Source organism: Sebastes fasciatus, chromosome 17 (genome assembly GCF_043250625.1).
Source record: "Sebastes fasciatus isolate fSebFas1 chromosome 17, fSebFas1.pri, whole genome shotgun sequence".
NCBI classification, from domain to species: domain Eukaryota; kingdom Metazoa; phylum Chordata; class Actinopteri; order Perciformes; family Sebastidae; genus Sebastes; species Sebastes fasciatus.
In genome coordinates, this window is record NC_133811.1 from 15,872,684 (window position 1) to 15,890,085 (window position 17,402).

Consider the following 17,402-nt stretch of genomic DNA (forward strand, 5'->3'; position numbering starts at 1 on the left):
AAAATGTAAAAATTACATGTTTCATTTGTAATTTATATGTAAATGGTCTTAGATTTACAGTATTTTTTGTAATCACAATCGTAATTGATCATTTTTAAAGATAATGATTCTGTTTTTTCTTAGGTTTATGACTATATTTTAACAATTATTTTTTGTTAGAAGAAAAGAATTTCATGGAATTCTAAAAATATTTCTTGAGCAGTTTACACCGAGTCAGCTTTAAGAAAGGAAAAAAGGTAGAAAAGGCACAAGGTAATTATTACAGTACAAAATAAGTAGCACATTCAACTCAACACAATAAATAAATAAATTATTAAAATATATAATAAATATATATATAAAACGCCCTCAGTGTAGTCAATAAATAAACTAAACTACCCTCTGCATAGGAATGATACCCCCAGAATACAAATAGTATATATGCTCCATGACCATGTTAAAATAACTTGTAACTCTCAAAAAATATCTTAAAAAAGAAATTATTAATATATTTCAGACAATTACACAGTGGAAGGCAGCATATTGCACAGCATTACAGTCCATTCAGTTCAGGTGTACTGTGTGTTAATAATGGTATGGAGGTGTATAGTACTGTATTTCGGTAATATGACTGGAAATATTGTGTGAAGAGAAGACAGATACCTGCTGAAAGTGTTGTTGGCTGTCTGTAAGGAGGCCATTACGAAAAGATGGTGTAAAGGCAGAACCACCGACACAAGATGGATGGCTGAAAATTGTGAATTAAATATATGATGTGGAACTGTTAACCCATAAGGATAAGAACACAAGAAGAGCAATGTGGAGAGAAGTGGGAGAAATGGACAATGTTTACATGTCAACGACAAGATGAGGGAGGGAATGAACCATTGAATATAGTCATAGCAATAAGAAAACTTTGTAGAGACAGGGCAATTTATATCCTTTCATGTTTTTTGTTGTCCTTTCATGTTTCTATGTGTATGTTGTCTTTCTGTTATGGAAAAGCAATACAAAATAAAGTATTAAAAAAAAAACTGATTTTCCGGTTCTCAGCTTTGATTGGCTGCGATGTGCTTCAGCGGTTTTATAATAAGCGATGACCGCACACCTGAGACCCACTTGGTTGCTGGTTAAATTAAAGTTCACGCTGTGCCCACCGGATTCATTGGTTCAGATGGATTGAAATCGTTTGAGCGCAGTGTGTGAAGCATCAGAAATCAACAGAAAAATGTAAATAATCAAACAATATTAAGTTCTATATGTGCTTTTTGAAATGTTTTTTAATCATTTTGTTGGTTTTATCATTCATATTTTCATGTAGGTTATAGGCACTACATTGGTTTCCAATCATCAGCGTATCAGCCACCTGTAAAGTACTTGGAACTGCACCAACCTGTATGAAGGGTGCTATACACATATATTGATTGATTCTTTCTATCTGTGATAAACGTGCACTGCATATACTCAAATCTAAGTGTATTTAACTGTAGCCCTACTTTAGATTTCTAATAGGGCTGCATGACTTACTTTAGATTTTTAACTTCTTTTTACTTGTGTTATTATCATATTCTCTAAATCTGTTGTAAAATCACTTTGCTTAGTCTATGCATAATAGTCAATTTGAAGTGCATCCAATTCCTGCATGGTATTACAATTTTATCTCCATCCATAGGCTTAGGCCTGGTGCCATATTATTCACAAATCAAGGCACTGACTTATGAGGCAACGATTTTAAGAGGATATTTAGTCTGAAATGGATTTGTAAACCCATTTATCCTGATAATTTACTCTGATAAATCGACCAGGACAAGCATACGCTGTAGCAAAATATTTTATAAAAGCCTATAATTGTCATTATAGCCTGTGATTTGTAACACCAGATTATTTCATTCATGCAGTCCCAATTTAAACAAATATGATACATAATCATGTGAAAGGACCCATATTGTAAAATGTGAGATTTATGTCTTTTTTTTTATTATAAAGCAGGTTTAAGTGCCCTATAAATACTGTGAAAGCATCAAAATGCTCAATCTATGGAGAAATACACACAGCCCATATTCAGAAACTGCACCTTTCAAACAAGCTGTTGGGATATCTGTAACTTTGCGATGTCACAACTGTGCAATATTTAGACATTTCACAGTTTTAACCGCAAACATTCTGAATATGTCCCAGATTATTTCCAGTTGCAGGCTTTGTCCGGAATCTCTTACTATGCACTACATGCTCAATATGTGTGCTATCCTTCAACATACTTTTGTGTGAATAAGCAGTAGTATGTATCTTTTCGGACACACTGAGCAGTAATTTATGTCATCACTTCCTGAGAGCCTCGTTGCTGGTTCAAGACGTGTAACCATGGTAACCCGTGCCAAAACGACAGCTAGTGAGAATCAAAGTCTGAATTAATTACCTCCGCCAAGGCCAAAGGCCTAGGAAGGAGGTTATGTTTTCACCGGCTTTGGTTTGTTTGTTTGTCCGTTAGCAGGATTACTCCAAAAGTCCACAATGGATTGGAATTCATTTTTTTGGAGGGGTAGGATGTGGCACAATGAACAATCCATTAGATTTTGGTGGCGATCCGCATCATGATCCGGATTTAGGAATTATTAACTGTTAATTAAGGCTTATTAATGCATTAATAACATATTTTAAAGCATTAAATAATGTATAAATGAATACCTTAGTTAACATGAACACCATTAGTAAATGCTTATTATATACTTTAGTTACTGTTAATTAAATGTTAATTAAGCCTTATTAATGCATTAATAAAGTCTTTTAAAGCATTAAATAATGTATAAATTAATACCTTAGTTAACATAATCTGTTGGGTCTCTAAACTATGGCGCACGGTCTAAGCCCTGCTCTATATATAAAGTGTCTCGAGATAACTTCTGTTATGATTTGACACTATATAAAAATAAATTGAATTGAATTGAAAATTGAATTGAACATGAATACCGTTAGTAAAGGCTTATTGGACACTTTAGTTACTGTTAATTAACTGTTAATTAAGGCTTATTAATGCATTAACTAATGTTAATTAATGTACCCACTTTAGTTACTGTTAATTAACTGTTAATTAAGGCTTATTAATGCACTAACTATTGTTAATTGATGTACCCTTATTGTAAAGTGTTATCATTTATTTTGATACATTCAAAACATACTCAGTCTCTCTTCCTGTACACATAACTTTTATGTTGGATGGTCAGTAAAGATCTGTCACTATGCGGATGAGATCATGTCATATATCGGGAGCAGTGAGGGTCCTTTAAACTAGCTGAGGGTCCTTTAACTACTTATGTTCTCTGTATTTGCTTGTCTCCATTTTTGTTTTCCCTTAGCTCCTAGTGTTGTCTGTTTTTGTTGATATATATCAAAAATGAGGCATGATACATACCCAACAGAAATCTATATCACTGACATGCACATGCTTCCTAATAAAAATATTTGAAACAATTAATACATTATTTAATGCTTTAAAAGACGTTATTAATGCATTAATAAGCCTTAATTAAGTATGAATTAAGGCTTATTAATGTATTAACTAACGTTAATTTATGTACCCTCATTGTAAAGTGTTATGGATGGGATCATGTCATATATCTGGAGCAGTGAGGGTACATTAATTAACATTAGTTAATACATAAATAAGACTTAATAAAGTATGAATTAAGGCTTATTAATGCATTAACTAATGTTAATTAATGTACCCTCATTGTAAAGTGTTATGGATGGGATCATGTCATATATCTGGAGCAGTGAGGGTACATTAATTAACATTAGGTAATGCATTAATAAGCCTTAATTAACAGTTAATTAACAGTAATTGAACTGTTAATTGATGTACCCTTATTATAAAGTGTTACCATTTATTTTTGATGCATTCATAACAGACTCAGTCTCTCTTCCTGTACACATAACTTTTATGTTGGATGGTCAGTAAAGATCTGTCACTATGCAGATGAGATCATGTCATATATCTGGAGCAGTGAGGGACCCTCAGCTTTGTTGCGGGGCGTGGTCCGCCCCGCAACAAAGCTGAGGGTCCTTTAAACTAGCTGAGGGTCCTTTAACTACTTATGTTCTTTGTATTTGCTTGTCTCCATTTTTGTTTGCCCTTAGTTCCTAGTATTGTCTGTTTTTGTTGATATATATAAAAAATGAGGCAGGATACACACCCAACAGAAGTCTGTATCACTGACATGCACATGCTTCCTAATACAAATATTTGAAACAATTAATACATTATTTAATGCTTTAAAAGACGTTATTAATGCATTAATAAGCCTTAATTAAGTATGAATTAAGGCTTATTAATGCATTAACTAATGTTAATTAATGTACCCTCATTGTAAAGTGTTACCATTTATTTTGATACATTCATAACATACTCAGTCTCTCTTCCTGTGCATATAACTTTATGTGGATGGTCTATCCATGGATGAGATGATGTCATATATCTGGAGCAGTGAGGGTACATTAATTAACATTAGTTAATGCATAAATAAGACTTAATAAAGTATGAATTAAGGCTTATTAATGCATTAACTAATGTTAATTAATGTACCCTCATTGTAAAGTGTTATGGATGAGATCATGTCATATATCTGGAGCAGTGAGGGTACATTAATTAACATTAGTTAATGCATAAATAAGACTTAATAAAGTAGGAATTAAGGCTTATTAATGCATTAACTAATGTTAATTAATGTACCCTCATTGTAAAGTGTTATGGATGAGATCATGTCATATATCTGGAGCAGTGAGGGTACATTAATTAACATTAGTTAATGCATAAATAAGACTTAATAAAGTATGAATTAAGGCTTATTAATGCATTAACTAATGTTAATTAATGTACCCTCATTGTAAAGTGTTATGGATGAGATCATGTCATATATCTGGAGCAGTGAGGGTACATTAATTAACATTAGTTAATGCATTAATAAGCCTTAATTAAGTATGAATTAAGGCTTATTAATGCATTAACTAATGTTAATTAATGTACCCTCATTGTAAAGTGTTATGGATGAGATCATATATCTGGAGCAGTGAGGGTACATTAATTAACATTAGTTAATGCATTAATAAGCCTTAATTAACAGTTAATTAACAGTAATTGAACTGTTAATTGATGTACCCTTATTATAAAGTGTTACCATTTATTTTTGATGCATTCACAACAGTCTCTCTTCCTGTGCACATAGCTTTTATGTTGGATGGTCTGTCACTATGTGGATGACATCATATCATACATATGTGGAGCAGAGTGAGGTAGACCCCTCATCTTTGTTGCGGGGCGACCGGACCACGCCCCGGCCCCCGCGTGCTGCGCGTTGCGTAGCAGTACAGCAGGCTACTAGGTTAGCATAGCAACAACATCCGGGCGCTCTGCTCTGCTCGGGGTTTTACATACAAGCCTCTGCGAAGATGGCGACTTCAGGGAGGAGTGCTTTATTATCCTCCACCTCGACTGGACCTAAGAGCAGCCTGGAGAACTCCAACCAGGAGGAGGAGGACGGACAGGACTTGTGGTGGGCGAAACGTGTAGTTAACATGTGTTACTGTGAGCGGATAGTTGTGGACGAAGAGGCTCCTTTTGTGTTGGATGAGGATGGGTTTGACAGCTAGCTAGCAAGCTAACGAGGCTAGCTAGCATCAGCACCAGACTTGACTGAGCATCCACATTGTTTTTGTTAATGAATGAAGAAGCCTTTGTTTTGGTTGTGTTGTATAACTGAAGGCTGTGTCTGTCTGTCTGCAGGTCCACCATCCTGAGTGAAGTGTCAACCCATTCAAGATCTAAGCTACCGTCTGGGAAAAATGTCCTGGTCATGGGTGGGTATCATCTCTGTGTCTATGTATGTCTGCAGTCTCTCCTGTGGCTAGCCAATAAGCATCCTTAGCTTCATCTCAGCCTGGTTTACTCTTATAATATGAGCTTGCTCTCTGGACTGATGGTGCTTTTGTGTTCAAAGCGTGCTAGCAGAGAGAGACAAATGTGTTTTACTGAGCGCCTACACATACAGCCTCATCATTTGCTATGAAACACTGCAAGTCATTCTAGCATCCAGCGATGCTAGTAGCAGCTATAGGTGGTGGTGGAGATGATGATGCTGAGGGGACCAGACAAACCATCAGCCTGTGTGTGTTTTTTAGCAGAGAGAGAGAGAGAGAGAGAGAGAGAGAGAGAGAGGGTGCCTCCACACACACACACACACACACACACACACACACACACACACACACACACACACACACACACACACACACACTCTCTCTGTCTACACTGCACGTCCAGCCTGAGATAATCCGCAGCCTGCAACCCATTCCAGCTAATCAGCGATTTGGTTACCCGACGTGTGGCTTTAACAGCCTGTGTATACTATCCCATGACAACATCAGCAAGCTCTGCTTTATGATGCATTGATTGAGCCCCCCCCCCCTGTCGACATAATATGGCATGGTGCAGGAATGGATGCAGCCTTGACCTTTATATAGCATGCACAATAACAATAATAATGTCATGCTTGTCAGCATTGAGGTTTGCAATAATGCCAGGACAAATGCAGATGCAGGCCATTGTCAGTAGATATTTATAGTATATTAGGGCTGTTTATCCTTTATGAAAATTGCAAACTCTCTATAATGGAGCTGCATGGCTGTAGTCAAGTGGATTGTTTACAGTATATGTGTGCTATAGAGATAAGATAAGATAAGATGAACCTTTCTTAATCCCTGGAGGGAAATTCAGGTGTCAAAGCATCAACATCAGCAACATCAGTGAAAACACAGGAGGTAAAGGTATACAAAAATTATAAAAACAATAATAGAGATATAAAAGATACAGAGTGAATGGGTAAACATCGTGTGTACAGTCCGTCAATAAATAAATGTAGTATGTGCAATAAATAAATGTAATATGTACAATAAATAAATGTAAGATGTACATATGTGCAGTCTATAAAGTGGTATATAGGGATGCACCGATCCAACTTTTTCAGTCCTGATACCGATAGCTGGGCTTTGGGTATGTTGACCAATTCCAAGTACCGATCAGATGCCAGTGTTTCATTAATAAGCTGTATGCCTCATTGTGTGGAAGTGACTGGATCAGGCTTGACTTAAAAATGGCTTTCCTAACTTTGTAAAACAAAATGAATACATAGATGTTAATTTACTGAATTGTAATTTATTATTAAAATAATAAATCCTACACCAGCAACTTGGTAAAAAAAATCTTCAAAATGAACAGGTATTACAATTCAAGTGTAAACCTTTTTAATGCAGCAGCAAATTATTCAAAACTTAAACAGCAATTCAAATTCCAGTATATAATCTGTATAGTTTATAAACATAGAATTTAATTGATCAGCCCCATTGTCACCAATCCAGCTATATGAGTCAGTATCGGCCCGATATCCGATCCAGTATTGGTACATCCCTCGTGTGCTACACATATTGATATTTGATTAGTGCTGAAGTGATTAGTTGATTAATTAATTAGATGATTGACAGATAATATATCTGCAACTATTTTGCTAATCAATTAAACACTAAAGTTATTTTTCCAACAAAAATGCCAAACATTTCCCAGTTCCAGCTTCTCAATTGATGCTGGGCAATATATCAATATTATATCAATATTGTGATATGAGAATAGATATCATCTTAGATTTTGGATATCGTAATATGGCATTGTCTTTTCCTGGTTTTAAAGGCTGCATTGCATTAAAGGGATTTTCTGAACTTAGCAGGCTGTTCTAGCTGTTTTATTATTTGCCTCTACCCACTTAGTCATAATATATCCACATTACTGATGATTATTTATCAAAAATCTTGTTGTGGAAATATTTTGTGAAAGCACCAATAGTCAATTATACAATATCGTCGAAATATCGATATCAAGGTATTTGGTCAAAATTATCGTGATATTTGATTTTCCTCATATCATCCAGCCCTAATTGGGTATGATCTGATGCTTCTCTTTGTCCCTGGTGACAGTAAACTGAATATCTTTGGGTCTTGGTCTAGTGGGATGGGGAATTGTCAATATTTTCTGGAATTTTATAAACCAAATGATTAATAAATTAATCAACAAGATAATGTGCATATTAATTCATATGAAAAAATGTTGTTGCAGCCATGTATTTGTGCAGTTTTGTGCATTACTAACTTTGGATAGTGTGTGGTGCACACTTTTGCACACCATATCCTTTCCATTAACCCTGTAGTGTGTTACTAGTACAGCTCATATAGCATAGACAGTAAGTCGTACACCTTCAGCAGCGGTGTGCTGTGTTGTCTTCAGGTAGTACATGTGTGCCACTTAACATGCTTTTGCCCAATTTGAATTCCTGCTCCCTCTTATTCAAACTGAAAGCATTTATGGTTTAAGTACTAAACTACAACATTATTATCATTATAGTGGTGGATGCTGGCATTGACGAGGCTACTAGCCATAATTTGTCTACTATGCATAATTGTGTTTTTTACTGATTTTGTGTTTGTTTGTTTAGGTGAGGTGGGTTCGGGGAAGACAGCCTTGGTTGCGAAGCTGCAGGGGGTTGAAGAGTTCATGAAAGGGCGGGGCCTGGAATACCTCTACTTCAGTGTCCATGATGACGACATTGATGGTAACCAGTTGCAGTTAATAAACCAATAAATGTCCATGTAATCTTGTCTTTTTTTCCACTACAGAGTACCTCTAAAGTAATGTATTTATCTTGATGCGTTTTGTGTGTGTGTGTGTGTGTGTGTATGTTTAGACCAAACTAGGTGTAACGCCTGGGTGTTAGACGGAGACCTTTACCACAAAGGTCTGCAGGGAGTAGCTGTGCCAGTGGACTCCATCGGCAACACGTTGCTTCTGATAACGGTTGACATGTCGCGGCCGTGGAACGCCCTGGACTCCCTCCAGAAGTGGGCGGCCGTCGCTAGGGAACACATTGACAAACTCCGGGTCGCCCCGGAAACGCTGCGGGAGCTGGAGCACAGACGTGAGTCATACTGACAGCAGTCAGCCATTCAAGTATATCCAATTTTTCTTCATGGAAATGCTCTCAGCAGTATGACAATATTATCAAAGCCTTTTGTTAAAAGCTTTACATTGGAGCACTAACTCTTCAAGGTTTTTTTTTTATTAGGCCAAGTTATGAGAATGATAATGCCACACATGTTTCAAATTGTAACCCATGTCATTTGCTCATTATTGTGTGCGTTAATGTTATTTGTGCGTGTGTGTAGTTGTAAAACAGTTCCAGGAGTACACAGAGCCAGGCAGTGGGGAGGATGGCACCCCGCAGAGGAGGAGCGAAGACGAGGAGAGTGTGCTGCTGCCGTTAGGAGACAACGCACTCACACACAACCTGGGAATACCAATGGTGGTGGTCTGCACCAAGGTACACACACACACACACACACACACACACTCACTGCTGGCTTATGAACATAGCTTATGTGTGGAAACATATTTTCCTTTTACCTTAATATTTTAAAGGCTGGGTGGGCGATCTTGAGAAACTAGCAAGAGTACGCTAGATTAAAAAAAAAAAAAAATGATCCAACCGAAAAACCGAACCCAGTGTTGCCAACTCTTTTCCAATCCATATAGCTAGCAGCACTAGCTCCAAAAGTCACTACATCTAGAGATACAGTCGGCAACACTGACAGTTCGTCACTTCAGGTCTCCCTCCAAAGCCACTCCCCCACTATTATCATCACAAACATAAACATATCATAATGAATGTAAATGGCCATTGTTAGTACTCACAGCTGTCAAGCTAGCAGCTTGTGGAAGACTCCGGTGACGTGCAATGAGTGCACAGGCAGAGTGCACGCAGGCAGGTAGGTAGACATGCAAATCGCCCGTCCAATCCTTACATTCAAGCCAAAAGAAATGATTGGACGGGCTTATTACAGTTCTGAGACAGGACTTGTTTATTTATTTATTTTCAGAGCATTTTACTTATTGATTGCTGACGGGATGTAGAATGAGAATTTCAACAAATATAACAAAACAAAAAAAATCAAATCTTTACCAACCCTACCTTTAAGTGTACTCGGTTCTCTGTGTGCTGTACATTATTCTGGGACTTATGAGACATATGTTGAATTTTTAAATAATTTCAAAATAGAATGGTCTTTGTTTTGTTTTGTTTTGCATTTTTTGCATCTACCTATACACTTTCCCCTGTGTCTGACCCCCTACTTCTCTGTCCTCAGTGTGATGCCATCAGCACATTGGAGAAGGAGCACGACTACAGAGACGAACACCTGGACCTCATCCAGTCTCACATCAGACGTTTCTGTCTGCAGTGTATCCTTCACTGAACATTGTTCCTGCCGTGAGCCAAGAAGTGCACAAACAAAATATTAATAGTGTCAGAAAACAAAACGAAAGTATTGGTCACCGAACCGTATACGCAGGAATTTTAATGGGGCTGTTGATCAATACCACTGACTCTGCAGTTTTCCCGTCAGATGCTGAAATTTAAGGCGTTCATTCACAGTTTGGCCTGTGCTCTCCTAACTGTCCAGCGATGAAGGATGGTGATACAGTACAAGGTGTTTTGTTCTCAGGCCAAAAGCCGAGTTCCCAGCCGTATTGTTATTGCAGTATTTTGGCCACTGTAAGCTGTTCAGGAACCGTTGTTGTTGTTGATAATTGCTTTGGTGCAAGGAGAGTTCCATAAAAGTCAAACTGTAGATTACCTAGTACTGCTTGAAATAGTTTGTTTTTCAGAATCATTTCTCCAGTCAGTGCTGCGTGGAAATGCTATTGGATTTCCAAGAGGTTATTGAACTTGAAATAGCCAAGATTGCACACTGTGTTAGTTCTTTAATCCATTTGTGCCCAAAGACTATTTTTAGTATGATAAGGAAAAATGCCACAACATTTGTTCTGATTGGTCAAAAGTCTTGAAATGTGGTGCGGGCATAGTCTAGACAAGTATCTAACAGTACAACTTTGAAACGTTGAATGTTTTTCATATGATATTTTTTGTTTACGCTGCCTATGTGTGCATATCTTTGATATTCAACTTGTTATGAGTTCATAGATACTAAATACTTGATTGTGATACAGACAATTTCTTATCATACTATATCTAGTATTTGGGCACATGGGACTACTGTTTTGTCCTAAAATATAATGGAGTCTATTGCAAAAACAGTAGTAGAGAATAGAAAAAGTAACCTTTCAGCCAAACGGTTTGACTGATTTTGAAAATGTCTTCACATTTGTGCTTAAAGGCAAGCCCAGAGAAGACTTCAGCCAAAGGAAATAGAAAATATCAGTTGATGGCACAAATGGGTAATTGTTGTTGAGTGCTGGTCCCAATTAGTCAAAGCTAGAATGTGTATTTCTGTAGTGCTACTGTTATTAAGAGGTTTTCTGTCACCATACTGTTAGTTTTATTTTTGCTCATGTATTTAGAAACAGTGGTGTTGAAAACATCCTTGACACCCACGTCAGACGGTGCGTCTCTGCTTTACACATCAGTGAAGGAGATGAAAAACCTGGACATCCTGTACAAATATCTGGTCCACAGACTCTACGGCTTTCCCTTCCATTGCCCGGCACAAGTGGTGGAAAGAGACGCCGTCTTCATGTAAGCCTGCCTCTGTGTGTGTGTTTGTGTGCGTATATGTACTACTAGGACTGTGGGGACACCTGTTCGTAACCCTTCCTCTGCTCTCTCAGTCCATCAGGATGGGACAATGAGAAGAAGATTGCCATACTCCACGAGAACTTCCAGACAGTAAAAGCAGACGACATCTTTGAGGAAGTAATAGTCAAACCGCCAATCAGAAAGGTACTGGCTCCCGCTAAAAAGACATCTAACTTTGAAAGATCTTCTTAAGCAAGCTAAGCTTACAGATTGATTACTGCTGTGATTACCCAATATCCCCGCCAGCATCATGAGAGTTTTATCCAATCTAATTTTATTAGCTGTTGTAGCGCTATAAGGAAGGACTGTGGGCGATTTTAAAAACAATTGTTTATTTTTTTCTTGCTTGTCACCAGATTGTACACGAAAAGGAGATTCAAGCAGAAGATGACCAAGTGTTTCTGGTAAAACTGCAGGTCAGAAAAACATTCCTGTTGTGTTAATGCCAGTTGGATTGCTGCTTGTCGGTACACCCCAATTAAATCCGACTTGAGGGTCCTGATATGTTAATTAAATACTAATTGGAGCGAGTGTGCATATTGTGCTCTAATTTGCAGTCGCTGCTCGCCAAACAGCCCGCTGTGACAGCAGGGCGGCCAGTGGTGAGTGCTCCTTTTTTTTTTTCTCTTCTAGTTTAGGCTCATAAGATAAAGAAAATCTCCCTCCAGTGTCCGTATGTGTGAAACAAACTGTCGTCGTTCACAGGACACCACCAGTAGAGCACCCACCGGCTCCCCCAGGACGAGTAACCGCTCCGCAGCGGCCAACGTAGCAAACGCAATGCCACAGTCGGGTACGTCATGCATTCCATCGCCCCACGCATGACCGCTACTCGGTCGGTGCATGTTTTTTAACTCTAGTCTGTGTGTGCTGCAGGTCAGACCAATGAGGGTGTGTTGGCCAACTTCTTCAACAGTCTACTGACAAAGAAAGCAGGGACAGGGGGGCCCGGGACGCCAGGTGGCGGTAACAATACTCCGGGAACAGTACGCAAGTCAGGTGAGAATACACACTAGGTGGTAGAGGTTGTTACATTGTTTTGTTGGATAGAGGAAAAAGTGCTCATTTATTCAATCCTTTTCAGTTACTCCTCATTACTCAGCTTCTTTTTGGTTTCAACCTCCCGTCTGCCATCCTTCATTTTCTCATGTCTTTGCTCTCCTGTCCTGTGCTCCAGACATGAACATAACACATGGTAGAGAAAATCATAAAAGGGGTCTGAGTCCAAACAAACACTCACCATCTTTGTCCGTAGCTCTGTGCGACATTCATTAACTGTGTTGTGCAATCTCACTGTTAACATCACTCATCATGTGTGTGTGTGTGTGTGTAATGCACTAGTCAGAGGATGCTGGCCACGCTAAGGTGTGTGTCAGAGAGATATTCCTCGTTTATTATTGCTTGTGTATGTCACTGTTCATCCCTATATTTCCTTTGATCCTTTCCCTCCCCTGAGCCTCCAGCTTTCTCCAGCATCCGAGAAGGAACAATGCCAGGATCAAGCTTCCTGTATCACCCATTTACTTCCTTGTACAAAAACACATGGACTTTTCTGTGGGCTATAACTTGTGTTAAAGGGAAACTTTGCAGATTTTCAACCGGCTTTGTATCATTGCATTGTAGGTGGTATGTGCAAATAAAAGATGTTCGGCTTCCCTTGTTACCGGCGTCCGGCGCTCAAATGAGCGGCGGGTGAGCGGGGAGCTCCGGGCGCTGGTAATAGCCGGTGGAAAATCTGCAACATTTTTTTTATTTAGATTATTGGATTAGATTATTATGTTAAATCAGGAACTTCTGAGAACTGAAATTGTGGTTCAGGAGATGATCCCATGGCTATTGAATTACTTTTGCTCCGTTTGCCTGAATTTTGCTGTTAACATGAGTGTTTCAGTTCTTATAGTTTGTTTCAGAATAGGTGGATTAATTTCATATTAGTGGCAAGATCCAGATCTATGTAAAACAATCCTCCACAGAAAGGCCAACATGTCTCAGAGCTGCACTCTTTCCTTTACACCTATTTGGCCGGGGACAGTGCGAGTCATGCCAGGATCATTTGATTTGATTGACTGATGATTTAATGATATTTGCAACCCCTAATGTTTCCCCTCTTAACACCTTGTCTCCATTCTGCTCCACTACATCTTTGTTGGGCATGCTGCATTGCATTTCTCATAACTAACATCTGCCACAAACATTACACATGATTCTAACTAAGAGTGGATGATATGGGACAAATATATATCTCGATACTTTTCAATGTATTGGCCATATACCATATACTGTATACCCAATATTAATTTATTTATCTATTATAAATAGATAGAAAAAAATAGATTAACATACAGCATACTGATTAATTTGCAGGCCTGTCATACAATGGTTAACAGACACAACATTTGTCTCTTGCAATAAGGACACTTTTTGACATATTTAGTGCAATAACAACTAATATGCAAATAAATTAAAATACATTCAGTATTACTAAAGGTCTTATTGTACAAGATAAGCAGGAAGAGGAGGTAGAATACAATATGATCACATTTGTATTACTGCAATATAAAATATAAATTATTGCAATAAACATGGATGTACACAAATTGTTCCATACTATCTAAACATCATATGACATTAATAAACATTTACAAAAACTAATCCAATCAACAAGGTAAAGTCAAACTATTTTACCACCTCTCTATCACTCCTATGTCCGTTAACTAAGTCGTCTTGCGGCTGTTCTTCCTCTCTCAAATGAGATGAGTTTGAGCTGAAACCAGTCATGTCTTCTGAGATTTTTAACCTTAAATTGAAAAGATAATAACAACGATACTAAATCCCTGTTAATATTACCCCAATAATACTATTGTGAATGTTTAGCTAATATTCTTATTTCACCCAGCTCTTATTTTAACCATGTGTAATTGCCTTTGTGCCTATTGCATTGTGCCTTAACCACTCAAAGCTGTGTCATTTATTGCACTGGTTACAATGCTTGTTTGCTGTGATATAGTACTAACTATGCATGCATCTACCCACACTTGATGCAGGTTCGAAGCTGGGTCTGAGCGATGTACAGGCGGAGCTGGACCGCATATCCAGCCGGGAGGCTGACTCGGACTTGCCCAATGCCAACGACACTCCTGCCACCGACGGCCAGGACACATGAAGACCAACACACGTCACCCTGCTCTCCTTCCCCCTTTCCACCTCAGTCACCCTCCACCTCCCTTGTCCTCCTTTCCTCTGCTCCATCACAAAGATGCGGGGAGAAAGAGGGATGTAGACACACAGTTTTCCCTCCCCATCGTCTTTAACTTTCTCCTCAAGGAGAAGAACTCACCCTCTCTTCCCTTAACCCCTTCTCCTGCACCTTTTTCTCCCCCCACCCCCCTCTCTCTTTTCTCCTCCTGGCTGTTGCGCTGCGGGCGAGTATCTGTCACTGTTACATACAAGACTGTCTGTTACATGAGAGTAAATGGGTACGGGGGACCAACGCGGGGTGTGGAGGTCGAGATGAGAAGAAGTGAGAGAGGTGGGTTGAATGAGATTGATTACAGGAATGAAAGCGAGGGTGTTTTATCCATCCATTTCTTGTGATGGTACAGTTGGTGTTTTTACTGTAGGAACTGCTGAAGGGTGCATGTTGAAGAAACGGCACTTAGGCTACTATAGGGATGATTGTGTGTTTAAAGTATGTTGGGCAAGTCACGCTTGGCCAGAGGAAGAGATTGAGAACAAAAAAAAATGCCTGAAACAAAATTGCAAACGGTCTTGTTTTTTTTTTTAAGATGAAGGGACAAACATACCAGTATTTGTGTGCGTGTGCGTGCGTGTGTGTGTGTGTGGGAGGGAGAGAGAGAGTGAGAGGCAGATTGAGAGAATTAAGGACGTTACTTTCAACCTAGATCTGTATGTCGAAGGATTTTTGGCTGTTTGCATTTCAACCAAAAGGCAAAAACATTACTATGCTTTTACACTACAAGCTCTTAAAACAGTGCATACACTATTGTTACTGCAGCACTGTCTGCTAGACTACACAAACCAAACAAAAAAGATAGACTTCAGAAACAAACTCGAGCATTAGTCCTGTGTAGAGGGCCACCTAAGGTCCATCATGGCACCCAGTTCAATTGGCCAAACTTCCCCTCACGGTAGATACTGCTCAGACCTGTAGATAACAGACAGTGCACTGAAAAGGGAGGGGGTAGAGGGTTGTAGAGGGTGGGTGGGTGGGTAGCTGAGCTTTACTTGTACAGAAAAAAGCACTAGTGATTCAGTTCCATAGTTACCGCGGGCGGGGTGGTGGGTGGGAAAGGGAGGGTCAGAACAAGGGAGGGTCACACCACGAATGTACAGTCATTGTCTCGCTGATTGGTCCTGTTATTTCAGAGCTCTGTGTTGGCGTTTGTATAATCAGATCTGTTAATCAGTCAAATAAAAGGTGTATTTATTCGGATTCATCCACCTGGCTTCCCTTTGGTTTTTGTTTTTGTCATTCCTCACTCTGAATAAAAAGTTATATGTTGTGATGGGGAATTGTTACGAAGAACAAAAGCTGCTCTCAGTTGAAATTCCTTCAGTTAGATCAGTGGTTCTCAACCTCAGGGTCAGGACCCTCAAGGGGGTCGCGAGATAATTTCTAGGGGTCACCAGATGGTTGCGGTGAAAAAATTAAAATAACATTAAAAATAGAATAACATATTTTAAACTGGGGAATGTTTTGTACATGACATCACCTGTACCAGTGATCAAATTAGCCCCTGAGTAGATTTTATTGAGTGTGTTTGTGAGAGTCAAAGTGTGCATGTATATGAGTTTCTGACGGAGGATTTCCAGCAGGTCGGGGAGAGAGGAAGTCACGAAACGCATCAAAACTCCACAGCGTCTGCAGCACATTGGACAACGCGTAGGTGATAGCTCTTCAAGCTAAACAAAAATGAAATACCTTAAAATGCAGTTGTTCTGCAAGGTTGCTTATGCTTTTTATTGACTCTTGATTCAATTAAATTGGCATTTTCAAATTTATGAGCCACACCACTCTTTGCTGCAGGGCTATTGGTGGTTTTAAGTGGTAAAAGTTGTTTTGTGCATCCTGTGTAGGCACTGTGGCGGCTGCTGTCTAGCAGATTGTGGTCTCTAACCGCTCTGAAGGTGGGCTGAGCTGATTTCTATTATCTATACTGAGTGTACAGTACAATCATCCAGTGTGACGACCCCTCCTCCCTTTTGCTTGTTGCTGCTCCTCCTTCTGCCCTGCAGGAAGGAGGGTTGTTAGTGGGATGAGACACACCGGGGCCTGGTGTGCTCTCCCCTTCAAATAGCTGTCTCAGTCTGCAGTCTGGCTCTCTCTCTGGAAGACTCAACACCCTCAGCAGCATGGCACAGACATGAAGTTCTTTTTTGTTCTTTCCACCACACACACACAGCTATACATGCTCCACACCACTGCTTTACTGATTTCCACACGTTATTTTGACTTACTTTTGTGTTTTGTAAAATAAATCAAGTGTTCTTTTGCCGCCGCCTTGTGTCTGTCTCCCTCTTTGTCACAGCCTTTGAGCCAGTCTGTGACACCAGTGCCTCGTATCTGAATGATTTCTCATGATATCTTCATAATAATATTGTTTATGGGCATCATTCTGCATGTACACTGCTCAAAAAAATGAAGGGAACACTTAATCCTCACAGTATAACTCCAAGTCAGTTAAACTTCAGGGATATCAATCTGTCCATTTGAGGAAG

At 39.0% G+C, this 17,402-nt stretch overlaps 1 protein-coding gene across 1 annotated transcript; it reads left to right on the plus strand.

Moving 5' to 3' along the window:
- Positions 1–5,334: 5,334 nt before the first annotated feature.
- Positions 5,335–16,124, plus strand: dync1li1 (dynein, cytoplasmic 1, light intermediate chain 1). The gene is made up of 13 exons (XM_074613253.1): positions 5,335–5,525; positions 5,756–5,829; positions 8,511–8,627; positions 8,760–8,990; positions 9,238–9,392; positions 10,216–10,309; positions 11,468–11,603; positions 11,696–11,807; positions 12,020–12,079; positions 12,221–12,265; positions 12,369–12,456; positions 12,540–12,662; positions 14,708–16,124. Exons 1-13 carry the CDS (start codon positions 5,422–5,424, stop codon positions 14,824–14,826), a joined length of 1,458 nt encoding a protein of 485 aa, XP_074469354.1. The 5' UTR covers positions 5,335–5,421; the 3' UTR covers positions 14,827–16,124.
- The last annotated feature ends 1,278 nt before the right edge of the window (positions 16,125–17,402 follow it).

Bases quoted from the DNA above. Each gene is read 5' to 3' on its own strand.
- dync1li1 (XM_074613253.1), top strand. From the start codon at position 5,422: ATGGCGACTTCAGGGAGGAGTGCTTTATTATCCTCCACCTCGACTGGA. The intron at 9,393-10,215 runs GTACACACACAC...CTCTGTCCTCAG, and splicing joins TGGTGGTGGTCTGCACCAAG to TGTGATGCCATCAGCACATT. The intron at 12,663-14,707 runs GTGAGAATACAC...CACTTGATGCAG, and splicing joins GGGAACAGTACGCAAGTCAG to GTTCGAAGCTGGGTCTGAGC.